Source organism: Heloderma suspectum, chromosome 6, assembly GCF_057233095.1.
Source record: "Heloderma suspectum isolate Gila_16-S chromosome 6, 16-S_ref, whole genome shotgun sequence".
Lineage (NCBI taxonomy): Eukaryota > Metazoa > Chordata > Lepidosauria > Squamata > Helodermatidae > Heloderma > Heloderma suspectum.
Window position 1 is genome coordinate 110,517,501 of NC_139463.1, and position 26,571 is coordinate 110,544,071.

At 47.0% G+C, this 26,571-nt stretch overlaps 1 protein-coding gene across 1 annotated transcript in view; it reads right to left on the minus strand.

The window, feature by feature from the left end:
* LOC146342497 (vomeronasal type-2 receptor 26-like) overlaps positions 1-25,005 on the minus strand; it is a 25,120-nt gene extending 115 nt beyond the window's left edge. The window contains exons 1-6 of the mRNA XM_084806180.1: positions 24,788-25,005; positions 17,080-17,257; positions 15,606-16,466; positions 2,920-3,147; positions 1,301-1,427; positions 1-787 (exon numbers count right to left, since the gene is read on the minus strand). The exon at positions 1-787 is cut by the window's left edge and continues 115 nt beyond it. Of these exons, the coding sequence (XP_084662306.1) occupies positions 1-787; positions 1,301-1,427; positions 2,920-3,147; positions 15,606-16,466; positions 17,080-17,257; positions 24,788-25,005 (2,399 nt within the window). The remainder of the gene's footprint in view (positions 788-1,300; positions 1,428-2,919; positions 3,148-15,605; positions 16,467-17,079; positions 17,258-24,787) is intronic.
* Positions 25,006-26,571: the final 1,566 nt, after the last annotated feature.

Sequence of the window (26,571 nt, forward strand, 5' to 3'; positions counted from 1 at the left end):
GAGAAGATCTCCACCGCTACCATGTATTTGCCTTTTGTGCTCAGGTAGGTTGGAACAAAGGACAGCCAAACACTGCAGAAGACCAACATGCTGAGGGTGATAAACTTGGCTTCGTTAAAGCTATCAGGTAACTTCCTGCCTAGGAAAGCCACAGTGAAGCTAAGAAGGGCCAGGAAACCCATAAAGCCAAGGACACAGTAGAACATAATAGCTGCGCCTTCATTACATTCCAGTATAATTTCTTTAGTCAATGAATGCATGTCAAAATCTGGAAATGGAGGAGAGGTTGCCAGCCAAATTGTACAAAGAGTTGCTTGAATAAGGGAGCTGGAAAGAACAATGGAATTAGACAGTCTTTTCCCCACCCATTTCCTCATCCTGGACCCTGGCTTGGTGGCCATGAAAGCAAGGACCACAGTGATGGTTTTGGCCAACACACAAGAAACTGCCACTGAGAAGATGATGCCAAACACAGTTTGTCGAAGAAAACATGTCACCTTCTCAGGTCGGCCAATGAATAGCAAAGCACAAAGAAAGGAGAGCAGGAGGGAGATGAGGAGAGTGAAGGTGAGGTTTCGGTTGTTGGCTTTGACTATGGCAGTGTCCTTGTGCTTAATGAAGATCCAAAGCACCAAAGCTGTGATGAAAGAAAAGGAAACAGCAACAACAGCCAAACTGATCCCCATAGGTTCTTCAAAAGCCAGAAAACTGATATCTTTGGGAACACAGACATCATGGTGCTTGTTTGGATAATGATCTTCTGAACACTGATAACAATAAACCATGTCTGAAAAAAGAAAAAAAAAGTGTCTGTACATTCAGATAATCAATATTGCAATGAAGGCCCTGAGTGAGAACAGTTAACTGAAAACCAGATTGCACAACTATCAAGCGGTTTTATTTGGAAGTATCCATACAGGGGAATAATCCAGCCTTAGGACCATATGACCAGGGAAAGCCGATCCATATCACGGATGGTTTCTTTTCCTCCTGAAGATCACAAACTAGGTGTTATCATAACATCCATCTACACCTTGTCTGGTTAGTCTGGTATCTTTTAATGCTTGGATTGGTTTGGCAAAAGGCCACACATGCATAAGTGTGTGTAGTAGGCTGTATTCCCATATCAGCAACCACCACTCAATTCTAAATATTATACACACACACACACACAAACACACACACACATGGTATATGAGGGAAACAAGTCTGTGTACACCCTAATGGCCATGTGATGATTCACAACATATATATTGTTGTATATATATATATATTTAACTTGGTACACAAGATTTCTCACCCCTTTGGTTTGCAATCTTCCCTTCTGGGCATGGGAGGCAATCATAGCAGCAAAATGCCTTCCCTTCCTTCTTTGTCTTACTGAAGCCCAAGTGGCAGAAGTCATTACACAGAGAAAGGGGCTGTACCTGTGCATAAAATGGTGAAAAAATTATCATTCAGTAAGGAGGCTTTAGGAGATGGTATGTCACTAGTTGTCCAACAGTTAAATGATGGGTTAATGGTGATAGGGTAGAATGTCAGTGCTTCTGACTAGTCTGTTTTGAAAACCATCTCAGAACAGTATGCCCATCATTTCAAAATGTCATTATTGCTAAATAATCTTCAGTGTGCCATCCTTTGGTATTCTATCTCCCAATGGATATTACTACAAGGGGTGTGTCTGTGTGTGTGTATGTACACAAAACAAAGAAAAATGAAATCAATAAATCAATTTCCAGAAGGGTAACATTAAATACAGTCTTAATAAAAATTAAGCACAACCCTCTAAAGAGTCATGATTTATAACTCAGCCCTCCCTAGGTTTTCATAAAAATATTGTGCCACATGCTACTTTGCCATTCTCTTAGAGCTGCTGTTTCCTATTTCCCCCCATATTTTTGCTATTAATATCTCACTTGAAACTAACATATTTGCAATCAAGCTTTCATTCTTGGGTGGTTTTAAGTCATTCAACATACAAGTAATAAACAAATGGATTAATAAGTGATCTATAACAAGTTATTTTCTCAAGTTATCCAAAAAGTCTTTATATCTTTGCAGGTGAAGCATATACGTCTAACATCCCCCACTGGCCTGACAACACCTCTTCTATAATGCATGAGATATTTCATAGATCTACTGGAATCTTTTGTAAATATGGGGGGAAGGGAATATATTTCCACTCTCTCCAACATTTGAGTGATGTGTTCTCCACTGGAACACATTAACAAAATCTTTGCCACATTTTTCTACTTTTTGATGCATTTTGTCACATTCTTTATTTGTCACATTTATTTCCTGCCTTTGCTCCAATGAACCTGAAGTGGCATACATGATTGTCCTATCCATTTTATCATCACAACATGTTAGGTTAGGCTAAGGTTAGGCTAAGAGTCAGTCACTGGCCCAAAGTCCTTCAATTAGGTTCATGGCAGAGTGAGGCCTATAACCCCAGCCCCAGTCTAACACTCCAATTGGCACATAACACTTTCACTTAGTTATATATATTTTTTATTATGTTGTTATACTTTAACATTCCCTAGCATGATTCCCTGAAAGAAAATGGATAGTATCCAAAGGGACTCACTCCTAGGTCAGTGTGCATAGAATTACAACCTTAGAGGTCAAAACTCAGTAAAGTAATTCATGGTTTTTGCCCGGTGACAATTTGGGATATAAAAATAATGGTTGAGATGGGGCTCCCCTTCATGGCAGAATACAGCACAAGAAATATTTCTCTCTCTCTCTCTCTCTCTCTGTGTGTGTGTGTGTGTGTGAGAGAGAGAGAGAGAGAGAGAGAGAGAGAGGTGATATCTCAAAACTCTTAGAAATAATTTGGTGTCTATACAATGAATGACATTTTGAAAAATGGACCAGTGATTAGGTGCACGTGCACCCCAAAATATGTACAAAGTATACCTGGTTAAACACGCTGGGCCACATGATGGAATCCACAGAAAGGTTGAACACTTGGTCTTTGGGTGCAGTGGGATCCACCTGTCCAACTTTGACCCTATGAAAGGACTGGTTTGGGAATGTGACCCAGTTGATAATATCAAAGCCAGCTGCCAAGGCTCCATTTTGGTCAAAGGAAATTGTTTCCCCAGCACTATTGTTAAATGACACACTTCTCAGGGAGTGGTGAAGCTAAATTGAAACACAACATGACAAGCAGTAAGAATATATAAATTAGGGCTCTGCATGGACCCCCCGCTTTACTTCGGATGCTGCTTTGGGCCTTTCAAAGCAGCCCCACTTCACTTCAGTCCAATTTGGACACAACCTGCTTCGCTTTGGATTCCTATCCGAAGCGAGATTCGGTATCCAGATTATTAGGATTTGATGTTTTCCCATGGATTTCCATCAGAATACAGCAGGACATATTTTCAGTTTCCATGGTAAATATATGAAATTTGGGGACCTGGCAGCCCCCATGGAGGTGATCCCACCTGCCAAATGTCATAAGGTTTTGCCCAGTTGTTCTTGTGCTAGCTATAGGTGAAATGTGCTGTTCTCAGAAACTCCAACCAAAGGTCATAAATGGATAATCAGAGACGTTCGGTGTTTAAGCAGTGATTAGGGGGAGGTCACTCTCCCTAATCTCTGTAGTTCTTTTCTTTGAAGTGCAAATAACCCTCTCCACTTTCCTATTCAGCTTTACAGTGGATGACCTCCGGATCACCTCCTCCCATTTGTGCCTGCCTGGACCCTAAGATTATCCTCAGCTATCATTCTCCAGGAGCCCCTGCCAAAGGAAGTGAGGGGTGTGGCTACCAGGAAGTGGGCCTTTTCTGCTGTGGCACCCCCGGTGTAGAATGAGCTCCCTAGAGAGGTTTGTCTGGCACCTACATTGTACTCCTTCTGGTGCCAGGTGAAGGCATTTTTATTCTTCCAGGATTTTAGCATTTCACCTTCCTAGTCTTTTAGCTTTGCTGTTTTAAATCTGTATTTTAAATCTCTGCATTGCTGCTAGGTTTTATTCTGGTTGTTCTGTTATTTTGTGGTTTTAAGCTTTCACATTTTATATTGTTTTATGGTGCACTTTGTGGTTTTAATTTTTGTGAACCATCCAGAGAGCTTCAGCTATTGCGTGGTATAGAAACAAACAAACAAACAATACACATTACCTGGGAAAACAGGCTGGCCGGCAAGCTGTGCTATGTTTTGCACACAAACTCTCAAAGCAAAAGGCTATAACTTTTCACTGATTGCACAGAAGTGCATGAAAACTGGGCAATGGGCAGTCCCAGTACCAAAATCCCAAAGATGCCTCATATTGGGCTTGCTTTGCCACACAGTGTAAAATTACATTTAAATAATATATGTTACATGTGTAGTGCTTTGTCCACTGTATTTTGAAGTGTGGATGTGTGTAGTGCTTTCCTTGACCACAACACAAACACACACACAGAGATACAGACAGAGACACACAAGAACAAAAGCAAAGCAAATACAGAACTACCTATGAGCAAAGAAAAGGGTCCACACACAAACACGCGCGCGCATGCGCGCGCGCACACATATATATATATATATATACATATACACATATACATACATATATAATTTTTAGGGAAAAGATATAGAGTTGAAAAATGGGAAGGGAATGAATACAGGAATTGAGAGGCGGGGGAGAGCCAAGAACAAGGAAGGGGAAGTACTTTAAAAAAAAAAGGGATCTAGTCGGAAAACTACAAAGAAGGAGTTGATTTGAGAATGGCAGGGGCGGGGGGAAGAGCAAGCCAAAAAACGAGGGCAAGGCAAGGAAAGTTAACTACTTGTTAATTTTTTCTTATATGTTTTATAAAGAATCAGAAAGAAAGAAAGAGAGAGAGAGAGAGAGAGAGAGAGAGAGGAAAGCTTTCAACAAAACGCCCCATGATATCCTGATGAGCAAACTAGCTAAAAGTGGGCTAGATGAAAGAACTATCAGGTCGATCCAGAGTTGGCTACAGAATCGGACTCAAAGAGTGCTTGTCAATGGGATCTTCTCAAACGAGCAGGGTACCACAGGGCTCCGTCCTGGGCACCGTGCTCTTCAACATTTTTATGCATGACTTGGAGGAGGAGGTGCAGGGAATGCTGAATGCTGATCAGATTTGCAGATGACACAAAATTCGGTGGGACAGCTAATACCCTGGAAGACAGAAACAAAATTCAAAGTGATCTTGATACCCTGGAGCGCTGGGCAGAAAACAACAGAATGAAATTTAATAGGGATACATCCCACGTTCTGCACCTAGGAAAAAGAAACCAAGTGCACAGTTACAAGATGGGTGACTATCAACAATATTACAGTCGAAAAGGATCTTGGAATTGTTGTCGATCACAAGCTGAATATGAGCCAACAATGTGATGTGGCTGCAAAAAAGGCAATTGCTATTTTGGGCTGCATTAATAGAACTATAGCTTCCAAATCCTGTGAAGTACTAGTTCTCCTCTACTCAGCACTGGTTAGGCCTCATCAGGAGTACTGTTTCCAGTTCTGTGTGCCACAGTTTAACAAACTGGAGAGGGTTCAGAGGAGGGCAACGAAGTTGATCAGGGGACTGGAAACAAAGCCCTATGAGGAGAGACTGAAAGAACTGGGCATGTTTAGCCTTGAGAAGAGAAGACTGAGAGGAGATACGATAGCCCTCCTCAAGTACCTGAAAGGTTGTCACAGAGAGGAAGGTCAGGATCTCTTCTCAATCATCCCAGAGTGTAGGACATGGAATAATGTGCTCAAGTGTCAGGAAGCCAGATTCCGGATGACCATCAGGAAAAAATTCCTGACTGTTAGAGCAATACGACAGTGGAACCAATTACCTAGGGAGGTGGTGGGCTCTCCCACACTAGAGGAATTCCAGATGCACAGCCCTAATATAGATTTGTGCAAATATACAAGATGGTGATATTATTTCACATGCTATAGATAGTACTTTTAATGCATGCTCCTAGAAGTCATAATTAAGTAACTTCATTTACTAGGCAATGCATTATTTATTTATTCCCTTACTTACTTACGAAGTCCATGAACAATGTTAAGCATTGTGCACAGGTTAAAAACAATACAGTCCATGCCAGGAAGTTTATAACAAAAAGGCATATGTAGGAAAGAGGATAATGAGCAAAGCCAGACCCCAAGTTGCAGCGTTGTTATCATGCCCAGCTTGAATGAAACAGCTTAGAAAGCAGAGAAGCCTAAAAGCAGCGGGTTGCTCATCTGAGCCAATGGGGTGGGGCTGACAGTCTCATCTCTTCCTCTGCTGCACCCACGTGGAATGGCTTCTAGTGAATGAAAGTTGAGGGATAGAATGAGCCAAATGCATGCTGGTTTCTCAGCTGAGCTGATGGAGTGGTCCCTGAAGACTGGGAAAAGGAAGAGGGCCTTCTCTCTCTTTACAAGGGATGGGAAGAATGATTTGCTTTGCTTCGAATATCAGCTTCATATGTATCATCATCTTTGTTATGATTACCACTAATATGAGACCATGAAAAATAGACAAGGTGATCCAGAGAATAACATGAAGAAAAAGAAACCGAAGCGGTCAAATTAACACATCATCCTGCCTTCAGGCTTAAAATTTAATTGCACATAGCTACTAAATGTCCAATACGTGGTTTGTTGTTTATTCGTTCAGTTGCTTCTGACTCTTCGTGACTTCATGGACCAGCCCATGCCAGAGCTTCCTGTCGGCCATCGCCACCCCCAGCTCCCCCAAGGTCGAGTCCGTCACCTCCAGAATATCATCCATCCACCTTGCCCTTGGTCGGCCCCTCTTCCTTTTGCCTTCCCCTTCCCCTAGCATCAGCATCTTCTCCAGGGTATCCTGTCTTCTCATTATGTGGCCAAAGTACTTCAGTTCTGCCTTTAATATCATTCCCTCAAGTGAGCAGTCTAGCTTTATTTCCTGGAGTATGGACTGGTTTGATCTTCTTGCAGTCCAAGGCACTCTCAGAATTTTCCTCCAACACCACAGTTCAAAAGCATCTATCTTCCTTCGCTCAGCCTTCCTTATGGTCCAGCTCTCGCAGCCATAGGTTACTACGGGAAATACCATTGCTTTCACTATGCAGACCTTTGTTGTCAGCGTGATGTCTCTGCTCTTAACTATTTTATCAAGATTTGTCATTGCTCTCCTCCCAAGAAGTAAACGTCTTCTGATTTCCTGGCTGCAGTCAGCGTCTGCAGTGATCTTTGCACCTAGAAAGACAAAGTCTGTCACTGCCTCCACGTTTTCTCCCTCTATTTGCCAGTGATCAATCAAGGTGGTTGCCATAAACTTGGGGTTTTTTTGAGGTTGAACTGCAACCCAGCTTTTGCACTTTCTTCTTTCACCTTCGTCATGAGGTTCCTCAGCTCCTCCTCGCTTTCAGCCATCAAAGTGGTATCATCTGCATATCGGAGATTGTTAATGTTTCTTCCAGCGATTTTAACTCCAGCCTTGGCTTCATCAAGCCCAGCACATCGCATGATGTGTTCTGCGTACAGGTTGAATAGGTAGGGTGAGAGTATACAACCCTGCCATACTCCTTTCCCAATCTTCTGTCGATAGTTCTTCCGGGACCCTATCTACTAAATCTAGTCCCTTAAATCTAGTCCCTTAAATCTATTCTTCACCTCCACTGCATATTCATTAGGAATATTAGTGATCTCAAATCTAACTGATCTGTGGGTCTTCCCTTTTCTCTTTAGTCTGATTCTAAATTGTGCAATAAGAAGTTTGTGATCTGAACTACAGTCAGCTCCAGGTCTTGTTTTTACCGACTGTACAGGTGTCCATCACCTTTGGCTACAAAGGATGTAGTCAATCTGATTTCGGTGTCGACCATCTGGTGAAGTCCATGTATAAAGTTGTCTTTTAGGTTGTTGGAAGAGAGTGTTTGTTATGCACAGTGAGTTGTCTTGGCAAAGTTCTATCAGCCTATGTCCCGCTTCATTTTGTTCTCCCAAACCGTGCTTGCCTGTAATTCCAGGTGTCGTTTGACTACCCACCTTAGCATTCCAGTCTCCTGTAATGAAAATAACATCTTCTTTTGGCATACTATCCAGTAGGTACTGCAGATCCTCATAGAACTGATCTACTTCTGCTTCTTCAGCATCTGTAGTTGGGCGTATATTTGGATCACTGTGATGTTAAATGGCTTATCCTGAATTCAAATTGAGATCATTCTATCGTTTTTTGGATTGTATCCAAGCACTGCTTTAGGCACTTTATTATTAATTATGAAGGCTGCTCCATTTCTTCTGTGGTCCTCTTGTCCACAGTAGTAGATCTGGTGGTCATCTGATGTGAAGTGGCCCATTCCAGTCCATTTCAGTTCACTGACACCCAAAATGTCTATATTTAATCTTGACATCTCCCCAATAACCACATCCAATTTGCGCTGGCTCATAGATCTTACATTCCAGGTTCCTATGGTGTGTTGATCTTTAGAACATCGGATTCGTCGTTCACCACCAGCTTCGAGCTAGCTGCGTCATCACATCTGGGGCTAGTTGAACTTATCTTCTGTTCCTCCCCAGTAGCATTTTGACTGTCTTCCAACCTGGGAGTCCCATCTTCTGATGGTATACCAACATATCTCTGGTTGTACTGATCCATTTAGTTTTCATGGCAAGAATACTGGGGTGGGTTGCCATTACCTTTCCCAGGGATTGTATTTAGTCTGATGTCTCTGCCGTGTCCTTCCTGTCTTGGGTGTCCCTTCACGGTTTAGCTCATGGCGTCATTGAGGTGCTCAAGCTCCAGCTCCATGACAAGGTAACGATCTGCTTTGCTGGAGCCAATACATGGTAGCATCTTTAAATCTGCCAGTTCAATTCCGATGCACCCCAATTGCCAGGTTATAACTACTGAGGCTAAGGAATTTCAGAATTTGTTGACACACCATTCAAACTTTGCCCGTTGGTAATGCTTATCTTTTCAACAAGCCTGGAATGGCATTTTACAAATTCGGTATTACATTTGGAGTGACTCCAAATCACTAACAAATCACTGTTTTTCAACATCATTCCTCAAAGGCACAGAGGGCCAGTTTTCCGGTACTGCCATAGATGTACAGTACATGAAAGCATAAACTTTCAGATAGACGCTAGAATGTATTAGATACATCAGCAATTCCATGAATGTTGACAAAATGGTTTCCTCAACATGGAACTTCTAAGTTCAATAGATACATAACTGAATTACTATGAAAACCATGTAATTCAATAAAATAATTGTAAAAATTAGGACAGAACAAAACCTGAAATAGAAATGGTACTTTTCCCAATTCTCTTGGCATTTCCATGGCCTGAGTCCAGTGAGAGCCTGCTATACCTTTGGAGCTGGAAACATATTCCTAAAAAGCCAGTAGTACTGAAATGGAGCCATCCATCATGAACAAAGTCATCAGATTGACCCTGAAATTTTTTGGTAGGTGGGAGTGGTAATGAACAGTTTGAAAAGGAAAACTGTGACAATCTTAGCATGAGATAGCAAAACACAAGATTGGACAGGGAAAGTGCTTTCTACACAGTGTAGGGACTGTTCTTGTACATGGAGGGTATGATGAAATATGCCCTAACCCCAGCACCAGCTTGTCTGGCAAAAGGGGGGGGGATGTTGCAGGTGGGTGGGGTGAGAAGAGGTGGCCCTCTTAAGCTCTGCGCCCCCTCCCAAACCAACTCTCTCGCTCTCACGCCTGTCTGAGCAAGAGGGAACCAGATTGCGACTCTCTCCCTCGATCAAGATCCCCTCGCTGCCGGCCACATCGAACGGGTCAGCCGGCCCCGGTTCTCCCCGTCCTCGTGGCTGCCGGCGCTCACTCATTTCAGCGGCTACATCTTCCCTCCAGCACGCCGCAGCGGTGGTGTCCAGCTCCCGGCTTGTCCCTACCGGTGGCGGCGGCTGGTGTTTGCCTTGCCTTTAGTGCAGCTGCACCCTCTGTCCTGTGCCGCCGCCGCGGCCAGCCTCAACTGATCCCTGCCAGTAGCGGCAGCCGGCGCTTGCATCTCCCTGCTGGCAGCTGGCATTTGCTTGCTTGCTCCAGCACGGCCGGCTCCTGCGTCTCCCTGCTGGCGGTGGCGGCCAGCGTTTGCCGCGCCTTTTAGTGCAGCTGCAGCCTCTGCCCTGCGCCGGGGCAGTGGCCAGCTTCAGCAGAATCCTGCCGGTGGTGGTGGTGGTGGCTGGTACTCGCCCCGCCTTCCTTACAGCCGCATTCACAGCGGCGGCCGGGCCCAGCAGGGGCGGCTCCGGCTGATCCCTGCTGGCGCCAGCAGCCTGTGCTCGACCTGCCTTGCTTGTGGCCCTACTCGTGCCTCTCCCTGCTACCTGCGACGGTCAGTGCTTGCTGCACCTTCTGTGCGGCCGCCTCTTCTCCACCGCGCGCTACTGCCAGCCCTTGTGCCGTGGCTGATGCGGCACCAGCTCCGGGCCCCATCAATGGCAGCTGCTGGGCTTCGCTGCCTAGCTGACGGCGGTGATCACTTTGCAGCACATGCGCCCCTTGCCTCCTCCCCCTCGTGCCGCGGTGGCCGTGGTGACTGGGCCACTTGTTCCTGTTGGCAGCAGTGGCTGTGCTTTGTTGCCTTCCAAGGGGCCCGCCCCGCCCGCCCCCTCTTCTCGCCTTACTGGGCTCATTGGCATCTTAGGCTTCCGCCGAGCAAAGGGCTGCATGTGCCTGATCATGTGCTTGGAGGCTGGGCAGGGTCTGCCCCAGGGATGTTAGAGAATTCCGCCACAGATGCCGGGGGGGGCCAATTGCAGTGAATTCGGCCCCCCGGAATCCGTGGCAGAATGGAGCCGCCCACCCCACCACCCCGCGAAAGCCCCGCATAAATATTTACGTAGCCTATCACGGCAGGGACGCAAATGGTGGCCGGGCTGCTGTGGTCGCAAATGGCGGCCGTCGTAGCGGCCGCCATTTGCGTCCCTAGGCCGGCCCGTGATGGGCTATGTAAATCGTAGCCTACCACAGGCTTGTGTAGGGACGCAAATGGCGTCCCCTATGCAGGACGCCATTTGCATCCGCAGCAGTCTGGCAGCGGCTGGAAGCCCAGCTGCGGGTTGGCCCGGCCGACGGCTCCGCGGACTGGCCACAGAGCGGAGCTGGCCAGGCAGGATTCCGAGGGGGAGGAATGGATCGCCTCTTGCAGAACCCGGTGGAGCCAGGTAAGCGGGGTTTCGTACACCCCTAGTCTGCCCTGGTTAGTACTTGCATGGGAGACCACCTGGGTCTCAGGCTCCCGGCATTGAGTGGGGGTTGGACTCTGTGATCTTGTGGGCCCCTTCCAACTCTGTGATTCTAAGTCTATGGCTGCTGAGCCCTGAACTATATCTGTTATTCTTTCCAGCCTGCCTTCTGCCTGGGCACCTGCTCAATTGTGAGGCTAGTGTATGTAGTGGTTAAAGCGTTGCACCGGGCCCCGGGCCCTGGTCTCCACTTGGCCATGAGGCTCTCTGGCTGCCTGTGTGTCAGTATCTTATGCTCAACCTAGCTCTTTATCCACATCATGCCTCCTGAGAAGGGACAGGGGGCAGAAAAGGTTAGGGTAAAGCCCCATGACCTTCCATACAAAGGCCACGGCATAGGCATGACTCAGAGTCCAAGGATGATATGGGCCCAGTCCTGTCTTCAATCCTTTCATGCTTTGAAGCTGCAGAACGTACCTCTGCGGTCGCCCCCCCCTCCCCTGGCCGGGCCTGGTAATACCACGGCAGTCCAGCCCAAACAGCCATGACAGCAGACGCGACATTCACTGTTGCTTTCTATTTTAGCACATCTGGATACCATAGAAGCATCCACCTCGGCCTCTCAGGTTAACCTTGATGGCACACCGCCACCGGAGGCCATCCACCCTCCTGCGGCGTTTCTGTTAGCAGTGATGTAGGCAACATCAGTCCACCTTCCTGAGGCAGCTCCGCTGGCAGCAACACAAGTAGCATCATTCACCTTGTCAGCTGCTGCCCCCGATCCAGTGCACCTGGACGCCATTGAGGCCTACACCTCGTCTTCGCAGACTCGCCTGGGCGGCACACCACCGCTGGAGGCAGTACACCCTCCCTCCTGGGGCATCTCTGTCAGCAGCACCGCCAGCGACATCATTCCCCTTGCTCACAAGGGACCCGGGTGCAGCTGCCCCGGATATGGGTGAGACGACCACACTCCTTTATATGACGCCTGGGCCACCTGCAGCTCCATTAGCCACATTTCCACAGTAGCCCTAGCCACTTAACTCCCCTTTTGCTAGTGTCTGTCGGGGTCCTGCAGGATTAACTTAGGATCCATTGCCCCTGCCCTTGCACGCTCAGACGCCCACGTAGGTGGCAATGTTAGATTCTTTTGCTAATCTGGAGAGAAGCAATGCCCATCTGGGCTACTCATTCTCTTACTGGCTTTCACCTTAGGAGCAGCGTGGCTGGCCTATGACGAGGCTTCCTGAGGAAGGGCTGGTATTTCCCTTCTATCCGCCGAAACCTGTGAAACCAGGACCTTTGGGCGCCAACCAGGACTCCTTCTCTGCCAGGTTGCAGCAACAGGTCTGACAGTGGCCTCTGCCTATTGCAGGTCCAGTGGTTCAGCGCCACTTGCTGTGCCGGGAGTACAGCCCTGAGGGTGCATGCTCCCAGAACCCTTTCCGTTTCCATCACAAGTGCCCCCCCCTTTGTAGTGGATAGCACCCATGCATCTTTTGTCCGAAAGCCTGGCGGTGGCAGGGTCCCCCCTAGGGAAGGCCAAGGCAGTAGGAAGCCTGTTGGTGAGCTACAGCCCCCTCCAAACGGGCCCCAGCCTGGTTAGGATGGAGCTGCTCCTCCGGCTTTTCAAACGCTACCTGACAGTGAAAACACATTCTACTTGGACCTTGGCTTCACACTAGGTTTCAGGACCCCCTTCTCTGGGTCAGCGTACTTAGCTCGCAATCAAACTCTGTCCGTTTGAGGCCAGTCCGTTCATGACAATATCCCTGGGTGTCTGCGCTCAGTGCGAAACACCTCTTCCGACGAGATGGTTGTCTCGGTCCGGGAGCCTGGCCCCTGGTCCCTGATGGGCATGTGCTACATAGAGTCCAAAGGCAGAGGCAATGTTCTGACTTGATGAATGCATTTGTTCCCTTTTCCTTTTGCCTCGGTGTCACTTTCACTCACAAGACAGTGGGCCTGTATACCGCGGGGATGGCAGCTGCCACACCATCGGACCAGGGTCACTTCCACTGTGCACCCGGACCTGTGGGTATGGCTTTAATTTTTAGGATTTTAAAGGCGTCTCCTCCTGGTGGCGTGAGCTGCTCCTCAAAACTGACCCACAGATTCACTCGGGTGCCGCTGGCACCCTGAGTTTCGGAATCATACGGCAGGGTCGATGGTGCCCTGGGCAGCAGCTTCAGAGTTGGGCTGCCGCCGAAATTTGTCAGGACCTTACCTTTCTGGAATTTTTTCCCCCCTATTTACCTAGCTGTGCACATTCGGGCCGACATCATAGCCATGTCAGTTGCCCTCTTCGTATGACAACATGGCCACTGTGTGCGTTATTGATTCCCTACCCCCCAGAAATCGGGGATCATGTCTTTGGTCAGAGCATTCATGCTCCAGTGTTGGCGTCTTAACATCTGGTTCCGGGCCCACCATGTGCCGGGTTTTGGCAAATCCAATTACAATGCTTTGCCAGGGATTCAGATCGACAGGTTCCGGGCCTTAGGTGGGACTGGCGTACTGAAGCCGAACATGTCATCCCGGATTTCATAGCTCCCAGTACAGGAGCCGCCTATGCCAGGGCAGGTAGGGAGTTCCATGCCTTAGGAGCGAACTCAGTCACATGACTCTTGGCCCTTCCCTACAGATCCTTTGCTGCAATTTTGTGTCTCTTTAAGGAACAAGGGAGATATCTGCCAGAGCCATAAGGGGCAAGCTGGCCGTTATTTAAGTCTTCTTGGCCACAACAAGGGGAGTGACTGACTCTAAGTCAGAATTCAGGGCCAGGCATGCAGTGTAAGGTTGTGGCACAGATGCTGCCTCCTTTTAGCAGATTCTAGGAGCCCTCTCTCTCCAGATACCCTTCTTGGGTTCTGAGATGATAGCCCTCCATTTGCTCTTCCCAGTATGATGTTCCCTTGTTCCACACAGCAACCTTAACAGCCTTCTTTGAGGCCCTTGGGATTTCAGGGTTGTTTTAGGTTCCAATATCTGGCTTGTCTGGGAGGGCCTTGAGATACTATGATGTACAGATCTGTCCCGCTCTACTCCACCTATTCAGAGGTTAATGCCCCATCAGGCTCCTCATAGGGTTTTTTTTTTACAGGAATGCCGGGTCTGGGTGGGACTCTGTTTTTTCATTCCGATGGTTCACAATTGACAAAATTTTAACCTGGGCAGTCGCCACATCAGCTCTAGGCCTAGGTAATTTTCGATTCAGAACCCTCCTTTGCATTGGAGCGGTCCCCACGGTGCCGCTTTAGGTTTTCTCCCACAGGCACGTTAACGGCGGTGGGAAGATGGCACTTCGAAGCATTCTGGCCTGACCTTCGCAATTTTACTGCTTCTTCCTGATGCATTTTTCCCTTCGCTTGCCCTAATTTTATTCCTCAGACCGTTGGACTCAGGGCACACTGGTACAGGTGCTCTTATGTGGGCACAGTATGGTGTTTTTGGCTGCACAAAGAGCTTCTATGTTGGCCTTCCGGATCTCAGCTTCCGTTACCCTGACATGTTATGATCCAGTGGCTTGGCAGATGGGACATGTGGTGGGAGTCCTCCCTCCTCACCCTGTCCCACCAAGGTTCGGTCAGTCTTCCTCCACAGGTCCAGGTGCTGCATGATGGAGGGAACAACTTGGGCTGTAAGCCAGGCAAGGACCTGATTGAACAGGCCTTGGTTAATGCACAGGTGGTCCGGCATACCTGGCCAGAAGTAGCCATTGCATTTCTCACTGCTCTCATGGATCAGTTGGAAGGCTCAGAATGACGTTGCCATTGGCAGGGCACATCGGAAAGTGGACAGAGAAATGGCTTATGCACTACGTGAACAGGGTGATGGATGCACCACCCACAGGAAATTCTTTGGACAAGGAGCATTACAGGCAGGACAGTGGCCACCTGTCTAATATAGGGAATAACATATTTCTGTCTGATCTGCAAAGGGGCCTGCGGGAAGTTCTTCTGCACAGGTAGGGGGAGTTTCACAAGCACTAGGCGTGTGACTCCTGTGGTGGCTAGGACAGGCAAAAGCAGAAAGAGATTAGGGATGGTGTGCATGCAGAGGCACCTTATGGTGACAGGTGACGCCTGAGGCCCCCCAAACGGGTTGTGCGACTCGGCAGGGGGATAAGGGTTGCCTGAGAGACCAACCCTCCTTGCTCACCCAGGTGTTGTGCAGCACCGGGTTGGGAGTGACAGGGGAAGGTCTACCTCCCCCAGAAGGGGCAGTCCGGAGGGATGGTGAGACCGACGCCACCCCTCAGGCTGGGTGTGCTTTCGCCCAAAAAGTGACAGCTAGTTGCTGGCACAGTGAGCTGCCCATCCTAGGTACCCCTTTGCAGATATTTTCAATAAATGTGGCCCAATTTCCAACCCAAGCCTTGTTGTTTGACTCTTCTTTAACCCATCTCCGCTCACAACTCCTATGTTAGTGTGCTCAGGACATTACCTGCCATGGCTGTTGATTCAGAAGCTCCCATCTTACTCCATCCACCGTTGCTCTTTGCTTGGATGTCAATGAATGCATGGACTGCAAAGCATGTGCCACAGCATGGACAGCATTGTAGATGCTGTAGCTGTGGCCAGTCATGCTCATGTCAAAAACAGACCCAGGAAGAGCCTCTATTTTCTCCTCCCCGATGCAGATGTTTTCATTCTGTTGTTCTGTTTCAGTGTCTAAGAACAAACAGTTAAATGCCTGTTGCCAGAAGTCCCTGATGTAGCCATCTTGTTGGTCTGAGGTAGGGTTTCTCATCAGAAGAAATTTCTGGAATCCTACGACATCCTTTGAGTGAATTGCAAAGGATATAGCACCGTGGATGATGTCTATGGCCCATATTCTTTGAACGGGAACCGATGAGAACTCCATCTGGGCTGTCATAATCCAGACTTTAGCTTTTGTCTTGATTGGTATGTCCTCAAATTCTGAAACCTGGGGAAACGCCCTCAAAAATAGCATAGAGTAAATTTCACCATGTAAGACCACAACATTAGCAGTGCTGCTCATAATAACCTTGTAGGTTGCAACCCAATCTTCTATCATTTCAAGAATGTCCGAGGTAAAATATAGTGTTGGCGTCATTTCTATAAAGTCAAAGCAGATACCTCTCTGGGAAAAGGTGGGAAGCACGGTTTGTACAAACTTCTGTCCACTGTCATCATTTATAAAAATGACCCCAATCCAGGTCCACCTGAACAGCAGCAGCAACTGGAGAATCCCCGTATACTGGTGGTCCTCATTAGGGAACATCCGTTGGAAGAAAACTCCTTGGGTTTGGTCATTCATCACGGGAGCAGAGCCATACCCGAGCTATAGGTGGAATAAAGAAAATAGCGGGCTAGGAAATGGGAGGAGCTGCTTCCCAAACTCTGTTTAGATGGCTCCCTCCTTAGTGACATTCCATAAACAAAGAAATGGTGGACTGGCGTTGTTCTTTCCTAACTCTATATAAAATAGGCCTTTCCCACAGCTGCCAATACCTTCCCCACAGTAACACTGCCACCAGAACCTTACGCTCAGGTCCAATCCTTTTTCCTTTGTCCTTGAACTGTGAGGACACACTGCCTTTATTCTGTAGCCCGTATTATTTCCTTTATTACCGTAACCCTTTCAGAGCCAACCGCAGAAGGCATAGAATTGTATAAAAAAAGGAAATCTTTATGATTTACCTTGACTCTGAATACTTTCACTGATTTCTGGTGTGAGTACTTCTGCACTGAACTGTGTTGCCTTGGAACCTCTTTGCCTGTGACCTGGGCTGTGGGGACCTTGCCTTTTGCCAGATCCCTATTTGTGCTGGCCATTTTGGAACTCATGGATCCTTGAACCTGCAACTACTAGGCTCAGACTCTGCAAATATGACTGAAGGGAAACAGAAGCATAAGTGGATTATATAGCCCTGTGCTCCATGCACTCATCCTACCTGTGGCAACTTGTAGGGGCCCAGAATGGTTGCCATGAAAAGACACACGTCTGAGCTTGGTCCCCCAATGACAGCTATGGCATTATCCTGGACATCACACTTGTAGTTCGGGATGAATCTGTCCCAGGTGGAGAGAAGTTCCATTGAGGCAAGATAGGTCCAGCTTGCCACAAAATGGCTGTTATAAATGTGGAAACCCAAAGTGAGGTTGAGTAAGTTCTGGCTATTTTCATTGATCTCCTTCACAGCAAATACAAGGGCCAGGGTGTGCTGATACATCTGAGTCATGAATCTGCAATGAGATTTACATGCTGCATCAGAGTGCCACTGCTTCAGAATATGGAGTGCTACATTTCATTTTCTCATTTAATACATTTTTACGCCATCCACAACGAAAGCTTCCCCAGTGGTTTACAAGAATTAAAACTCCCAAAATACAATACAATTACAGTATACCATATGAAACCCGTTACATACAAGAATCTAACCATTTTAACAATCAGTAACATACCATAAATCCCAGGACCTGTTAAGCCTTATCATATGCTGTATTGCCCTGGCCTTGGGCGTTGAACTCTTAGGTTAGAGGTGCCAAGATAGTGATAAATCAGATTCAAAGGTTTACTTACAAGGAGACCTTATTGGGTAACTGCCAGCACACAGGCATACCCAACGGTTGGATTAGACAGCTTCTCTGAACCCAGAGCCATGGGGTACAATGGGTTTTATAGAATACATGTTATCAATGAGGCAGCATAACAGCAGCAAGCACCCCCTAGCGTCCATTCCCAGCATAGGCCAGCAGAGCCTGGTTCTCAGCCCAGCCACCTGCAGCTCAGCATAAACACATAGCTTCACTTCTCAGGCACAGCCTGATAAGGCCTGCTAGCACTCATGAGTATGGAATGTGCTAGGCCATGCTATTGGCCCCTTGAATCATCTTCACCTGCTCCGAGGCTTACTAGCAAGGGAATTGCAACAATAATGAACGTAAGCAAGCATTATGGATGTCTAGGCCCCTCTAACACTACAAATGACTTGGCTACATTCCTGGGGCCAATACATTCCACCCCTAGATGATCAAAGGCCGATCAAGTCTGCCTTGCCACTTGATCACCAGGGGGTTGAGTTGACATCTACATACTTTAAAATGCAACAGCCATATGAGCAAGCACACAAAGCTATAAAGCTGCCAATAACGGTCAGAATTATTGCAACCACTCGCTTCCACCACCCACTGATCCCTTGAAACCAGTCTGAAATCGGGTCGGAGAAGGGGAGTCCCTCTTCTAGGTGATGCATCTTCTCACTTTGCACATACAGAGCTTTTATACTGTGATACAGCTATTACTTCTTCCCCCTGTTTGTGAAGAGAAATCTCTCTCTTTCTCTCTGACCTGCCTGTCTTGCAGATCATGTTTCAAACTTTCTACATAAAACTCTCTTTGCCATGCACCAGCCTTAACCCTTCACTTGTCTTCTCTGCAAGTTCAGCTGTTTGCCTTTGTCTCAACAGAAACGCACCTACTTAAACCTTTCTGCTTTACACTAGTCCCAATTACACATATTTGGGATAGGCTCTTCTTTGCCTTCTAGTCACATTTTCTCATTTTAAAGAACTCTTACATTATGGTGGCTACTCCACCCTCAGGTAATAAGCTCCAGGCATAATCAGCTGAATGGAAGATGTCTCATTGCCATCTCACCCTCTAGGCCCCGTAATTACTTACTGCAGGGCTCTTTAAGGTATTCACAAACCTATAGGGACCCCACAGCAGTCCCAGGGAGCATCTTCTAATCTACCCTGGGGGCAGCCATGGCTACGCTTTTCAGGGACATGCATGTATGGTCTGGCATGGCACCCCTCTTGGTCTTTCTCTTTGTCCTCTTCTCTTCACCTGTTCCTTCTCTTTGCCCCTTTCCCCTTACTTCCTCTGCCTTGTCTGCCACTTTCTGTGTCTTTGCCCTTGTCTCGAGCTTTCTCTTTTTTTTCATGGATTTATTTGCCTTCTGCGTGCTAAGTTTGAAGGCTCTGTCCCGGGTGGCACTAACATCAAACCTTTGGGAACCACATTCAGTGTCATTCGGAGTTGCAACTGACAATAAAGACATTTACAAATAGTATTCAACAAATCATAAAATACATACAACAAACTTTCATTGAAATCTAACACCATAACTGGAAAATGTTTCTTGCATGGTGAGGCATGATAGAGCAGATCCAGCAATCATATTGCTCCTCCGGCTGGGCCCATCAAGATCAAGCGAAGGACATGCTCACACATGCAAAAAGTTCTAGGCTACCATTTTTGCATTGACAACTCCACGCTGCATGAGTTCTGGCAGCGGAAAGTCCAAAAGACATAGATCAAACTCAACCTGCCGTATACTGAGCTGACTATAAACACACAGACACACAATCCATAGCAATGACAGTTCAAGGCTATGAAAAGCCTCACAGTACTTTCCATGGCAAGTCTCTGACAATCCAAAGTTCCAGTCCATGTGCAGAGTGCCTCTCAAAAAGGTCCAAACGATGATGGATCCAAACAGAGGAGGCTTTGGGCAATGAAGATGAAATGTTTCTAGCAAAGGCTCCCTGCCTCAGCTCAAAGGGGGAACCTACACCTCTTCCAGATCCCTTGACAGACAAGAGCCTTTAGCCTTTTAGCAAGGCTTCTGACTAAACAGAGCGGCATGGCTCAGCTTTCCAGCCATGATACTTCAATCTGGGTGATTATTTCTGCAAATTTCACTCTGTCTCAGGTTCTCACAGACATCTTCCAGCCTCTCTGCCTGCCAAGGCTAGACCAGCGGCGGGCAGGGAGTCGGGTGACCCCCCTGGCTCTGCTCTGAGCAGATGGACAGAGATAAGCTCACACAGACTCTGACATTTTAAAAACTGAATAGGCCTAAACTCTTCTAGGCTACTTCTAATCAAATCATGGCTATAACTTACAAAGTCCCACTGCATTTGGGCCATGGCATTTGCTCTCATAACACTCTTTCACTCTAAAAACGTACTCCGCTCCCCTCACACTGTCTCAGCTTGGTTGCTCAGAGACTGGTGAGGGGAAGCGACCTAGGGAGCTTGCAAAAACATTGCCAGTGCTTCTGAGTTTTCAATGGGTCTACCTGGAAAGTGAAATCTAAGCTATTTCAAACACATGAAAAACAACAAAACTATCTCTTTTGAAAGGAGAAAAGGAGAGCTATGATCTCCTCCCCTTCTGCACAAGTAACCTTTCAGTTACAGGGCAGTTTTGAACTGCTCAGCTCTTAACAGCAAGGAAACAACAATTATACTTTTAAGCACTTCTTAAACAAGGACTAAGGAAACTGAGGCTTGCGTGCGGGGAGGGGGGGACTCTTGGAGCTATCAATCACTCCAATATCTTTTTTTCTTCCCCAGTAGGTTGGGTCTCCCAGCTTACACAGTTTGTTGCAGCTTGCAGGAGCATGGTAGTAGCATTTTGGCTTGGCCAGGACTGCGCTGCCAGGTTTTCTTGATCTCTTCAGCACATACGCTCAGGCAGTCTAACACTGGACACTCAAATCAGTGAGATTCCTTCACTGCAGGGAATCTCACAGCAAAAGCTTAATGGTTACACTCTTCAGAAATCATACAGCTGATCATCAGTAGCTACAGGCTCTATGCAATTCTAGAACATAGAATCATAGAATAGTAGGGTTGGAAGGGGCCTACAAGACCATTGAGTCCAACCCCCTGCTCAAGGCAGGAATCCAAGTCAGAGCATCCCTGACAGATGGCTGTCTAGCCTCATCTGGAATGCCTCCAGGGTGGGTAAGCCCACTACCTCCCTAGGGAATTGGTTCCATTGTCGTATTGCTCTAACCATCAGGAAGTTTTTCCTGATGTTCAGGTGGAATCTGGCTTCCTGTCACTTGAGCCCATTATTCTGTGTCCTGCACTCTGGGATGATGGAGAAGAGATCCTGGCCTTCCTCTCTGTGACAGCCTTTCAAGTACTTGAAGAGCGCTATCATATCTCCCCTCAGTCTTCTCTTCTCAAGGCTAAACATGCCCAGTTCTTTCAGTCTCTCTTCATAGGGCTTTGTTTCCAGTCCCCTGTCATCTTTGTTGCCCTCCTCTGAACCCTCTCCAGTTTGTCTGCATCCTTCTTAAAGTGTGGTGCCCAGAACTGGACAAAGTACTCCAGATGAGGCCTTACCAGTGCTGAGTAGAGGGGAACTAGTACTTCCCGGGATTTGGAAGCTATGCTTCTATTAATGCCGCCCAAAATAGCAATTGCCTTTTTTGCAGCCACATCACATTGTTCAAAGCTAAACACGGTTACCTTGACAGAGATCTTCAACGTGGTCCTTCCACTTCATTCTGCCTTAGGACCGTCCTCTGGCACACTTCCCATTGTAAGGGGGGTCTAGCCCGTGCTCTGGGCTCTGATTCTTCACCTTTACTCTGCTCCTCATCTTCATCTTCTGGATCTTCATTTTCAGTTTCCACTTCTTAGGGATTTCATCCCAATCAGGTGAGGTGATGATGTTGCACTCCTCGGAATGCCGTGGGCAATTCTTCCGACCTCGGTGTCCCAGACTAACAGCTACTTCTTCGGCTTCACGCTCCCATGCCTCGTTAGAGGCCAGGCTGTTCTGCAATGTTTCTCTAATTAACAGCCTCAGATCTTGCTCTTTTCTCAGCTCAGCCTTGAGCTTTTCTGTTGTTTCCTCTCTCCATTCTGACTCTTTCTGCCCAACAGCTCCTAAAGCTGTCAGCAATAACCATGCTAGAGGTCCTGCACACTGCTTCTCTTTAGCTGACCACTCCAGCTTCAGAGATTCTAATGCAGTTTCCAGGCCCACCGGTGTGCAGTCCTCTTCGACGTCTGGCCATGCAATCGGGCCACTCAGGACCACCAATTGCTTTGCAGCTGGACCCCACAGACTCTCCTGTGGCCAGCCCAGGAGTGAGTTTAACATACTGACCTCCTGATCCTCCTTCCCTTTGAATCTGAACATAGCAGTATTTTTGGCACCCTGCTCACTGCACCAGATGTATTCCCCCAGCCTTGGGCATTGAACTCTTAGGTTAGAGGTGCCAATCAGATTCAAAGGTTTACTTACAAGGAGACTTCATTGGGTAACTTCCAGCAACAGGCATACCCAATGGTTGGATCAGACAGCTTCTCTGAACCCAGAGCCATGGGGTACAATGGGTTTTTATACAATACATGTTAGCAATAAGGCAGCATAAGAGCAGCAAGCATCCCTAGCATTCATTCCCAGCATAGGCCAGCCGTGCCTGGTTCTCAGCCCAGCCACCTGCAGCTCATCATAAACACATAGCTTCACTTCTCAGGCACAGCCTCATAAGGCCTTCTAGCACTCATGAGTATGGAATGTGCTAGGCCACGCTATCGGCCCCTTGAATCATCTTCATCTGCTCAGAGGCTTACTAGCAAGGGAACTGCAACAGTAATGAACATAAGCAAGCATTATGGATCTCTAGGCCCCTCTAACACTACGAATGTCATGGCTATGCTCCTGGGGCCAATACATATGCTATCAAAATTCTTGGAGTAGAGGAAAATATTAATCTGGCTCTGAAAAGATGACAATGTGTGCTCCAGGTGGGCCTCACTGGGGAGAGTGCTCCATAATTGGGGGGGGGGCACAGAGAGACCCTCTCCAATTTTTTCCCCACCTTCTGAGCCAAATATGATTAGGTTCATACCAGGAGAGGTGCTCCATCAGCTATTGTGGTCACAAGCTATGTAAGGCTTAAAAGCTCAAACAACTCATATTAAAATGGGCTTGAAAAACGTACTGGCAGCCATTGCAACCAAGGCAGAATCAGTGTTATATGTTCAAAATCCGCCAGAGATCAAGGAGAATAAGCAGGGGCAAACTCCCCCTGTATCTCTCCCAACACAGGGTAGCATTCAGGGTAACCAAAGCTGTTTCCATGCTGAAATCTGGCCTGAAACCCAGTTGAAATGGATCCAGATAAATCACTCATCCAAGGGGGTCTGGAGCTGGTTGGCAAACACTCACTCAGCCACCTTGCTCAGGAAAGGAACATTTCCATTGAATAGACATTTAGGAAATCTATTGTACAAGAAGAGATTGTATGGCCTCAGTTCAGGGAAGTGTGATGAAACACTGGAACATAGACCTCGGCTTTCGATGTTTCTGAACGTCACCGCAACCCCACACTTACTTGAAAGTCAACCATACATTCACACATATCCAGCATTCAAAATCCTGTTTAAAATGTTTAATGTATATTGATATTGGCCTTAAGTCATGGTGGCATGATCTCTATTGTGCCTCTGAGTTCTAGAAATGCCTATAAGATGTCCCAGGGCAGGTTGGCAAAACTGATGGCAAACTCCCACATGATTGGGAAAGGTGAGATGTGTCAGATGGGTAATCCAAGAAAGGCTGATTTCAAAAACAATCTGAGAAGGAACTGTGTAGGATCTGATGACAATAAATGTGGCGTATGGGTGTTGTGTGTGCGTGCGTGCATGCGTGTGTGTGTGTGCGCGCACGCAAGCAGAAATGTTCATTTATGCTTGTAGAATATTAGCTGAATTCAGTACTCTTCTCCTCTTTTTAATTTAAAATATAAGCTCCCTTTTCTAGGGTAAAAACCAGCTCCAGGAGTCTTACAATATTCCTTCTGCAGCAGCAGCTCCTACTGCCACTGAACTTCAGATGCTTTAACTTGAAGATATACCATCCTGTGTTCCCCTACCAGTTCTCCAAGCAGTCAGAGCATTCAAAATGGCATACATCTAAACCTCAATGATGTATCATTCTGGCTTGAACTGAAATATGGAAATCCAAAGGGGCATATCACAAATACCAGGACTGCCCTAACAGACCAAGTGTAGATGTACACTTATCAGAGCAAAAGCAGGTCAACCGAAAAGAAAAGAAAAAAGAAAAAGATGGTTTAACTTTCCTACCAAAGATTACATCAGGTTTACCAATGGGAATCTAAAAGATCAACCAAAGGCCAAATGTATACACACTTACCAAAAACAAACACCAATTTGGATTAAAATTTATAGATCGTGCAAAAGAATCCTATCTTACTCGGCACAGAATATCCAACAGAACAGGACTGCAGGCATCATTGATCCCATTAGAACAGAGAATGCAGTGCCAAACCATCATTCAGGACCAACTCCCAAATAGCAAACACAGCCATGACTGAGTTCTTCTGAAGAACAGAGAATCAAAGTCTAAATAAATGCATCGTGGATTCTACCCAGAGACAGAAGTGTGTGTGGAACCTCTCAAGGATGTGACACTTTGCAGGAAATTCTCAGGCAACGAGCAGCAGCTACAGATTCCTTCTTGGGAAATTAGCAACAGCAATGAGAGTGAGGAGGAGGAGCCAGCAGCAGCACGAGAAGGGTTCGGCTGCCTCCTGAAAATGGAAGAAAGGGAGGTGCAGCCCCAGTCATTCCCATGTTCCTGCAATTGAAGCCAAGTAGATCACCCTGCCTGATAATATTATCAGGACAGATACATCCCACCCATGGCTAAAACAGCAAAGGCTCCAGTGTCTGCTTGCTAAGATGCACATTATGATCTACCACAGCTTTCCCCTGATAAGTAAGCTAGTCTTTAAGGTGCCACAAGAGTCTGGGTTGCTTTGGCCGCAACAGACTGATGTGGCCACCCTGCTGGAAAACGATGTGGGAAAGAAATCTTACACAAGATCATCAAGGAGATCCTGGGAGGGATGTGATTTGAAGCTCACAGGGTTGGAAAATGTAAAGATCTGAGAAATGATGCCACCAATGAGGACATCTCCTGACTGGTAATACGTGTGACCTATTGGAAGAGGGTCACTGATACTACACTTCGCAACTGGAATGTCACAGTCTGTCTGAGGCAGTGCCAGTAATGCCACGATAACGAGTGGCACCATCTTGCATGGACATCTCCTTTCTAGATCCCGGTTCACCTCTTCCTTCATTGTCATTCAGTTGGGAGCAGCCCAGCCTTTACTGAAGGAGCGCTGAGACCGGTTAGTTAGAGTCGTGATTATACAGTCAAATGGATCAGCAATTAGACAGATGGAGCCTTTGCTGTCGTTCACCCCTGCTGACACAGGGCTCATTAGTGGCTCTTTTCAGTTACGATCCATTGTTTTGCTAGTGACGACTGGAACACCCTTGGCATATGGGGGAGACGTGGAAGTAATCATCATCAATGTGATAATTAGGAGGGCGAGAATAAGCTACTTAAAATTACAGGTTCTTGACAACATGGCAGAAGAAAATAAGTTTCTCATACATTTCCTCTGGTCTTTCTCAGTGGGGTAGCAACAGATTTGTAATAACACGAAACATGGGGCCTCAGAGACATAGTTGTAGAGAACCTGCTTTGTATGAACAACATCCTGGGTTCAGTCCTTGGAATTTCCAGGTATACTGATCTTGAATGACCTCATCTCTAACTTAGTATAAAGCAACTTGCCATGTTCCTGTGTAATGGCCAACAGGAAGAATAGTCTCTCAGGCAAACAAAGGTTTATGGATACAAAGCAAACAAAGTATGGATATATACAGCTGGGATTGTGATGGGTGTGTAGAACACATGGTAGATTGCCTGCATGGTGCAAAGATTTTGGATATCGCACACCATCTAGATAGCTTGTAAATCCCACTTCTAGGATGGAGTCAGTGGTCATGGTACCAGCGATGTGGGAAAACCTGCGACATCCTGGAAGCTAAATTAAGATTGCCAGGTTGGTGGTCCTCCAAGGTAGCTTTCTCTGCCATGCTACCTGTCCTATGCACAGGGCCAGTTAGGCAGTGAAGCTGGGGAGTATGAATATATGGAGGAGCGGGTGGTGCAGGGAGGAGAGGTTCAGATTTGTTAGGCACCAGGAACCATTTTGGAACATGCCAGGCCTGTAGAAGAACCAGAATTGAACTAGGCTGCTGGTGCTTAACATAAAAATGGTGGCAGAGCAGCTTTTAAACTGAACCCTGGGGGGAAGCCAACAGGAGCTGGGAAGCATCCATTGCAGATTAAATCATCCCTAGGGGATGAAGACGGATATGCTTCCTATTGCCCAAATGGGGCCAGGAGGCAATAGGCCAGAAGCAGGACAGCAGTTCGAGACCCGAGTGCTGCGTGACGGAGTGAGCTCCCGTCTTCAGTCCCAGCTCCTGCCAACCTAGCAGTTCGAAAGCAAGACATTGCAAGTAGATAAATAGGTACCGCCTCGGCGGGAAAGGTAACAGCATTCCGTGCACCTCGGTGTTCAGTCATGCTGGCCACATGACCACGGAAGCGTCTTCGGACAGCGCTGGCTCTTCGGCTTAGAAACGGGGATGAGCGCCGCACCCTAGAGTCGGACACGACTGGTTGGGGACACCTTTACCTTTTTTTTTTTTATATGTTGAATAAGTCCATGGCTTATTTCTCCCTCCATGATCTTGCAGACCTAGTCTCTGTGTGCTACCTGGCCTTGCTTCTCTCCATG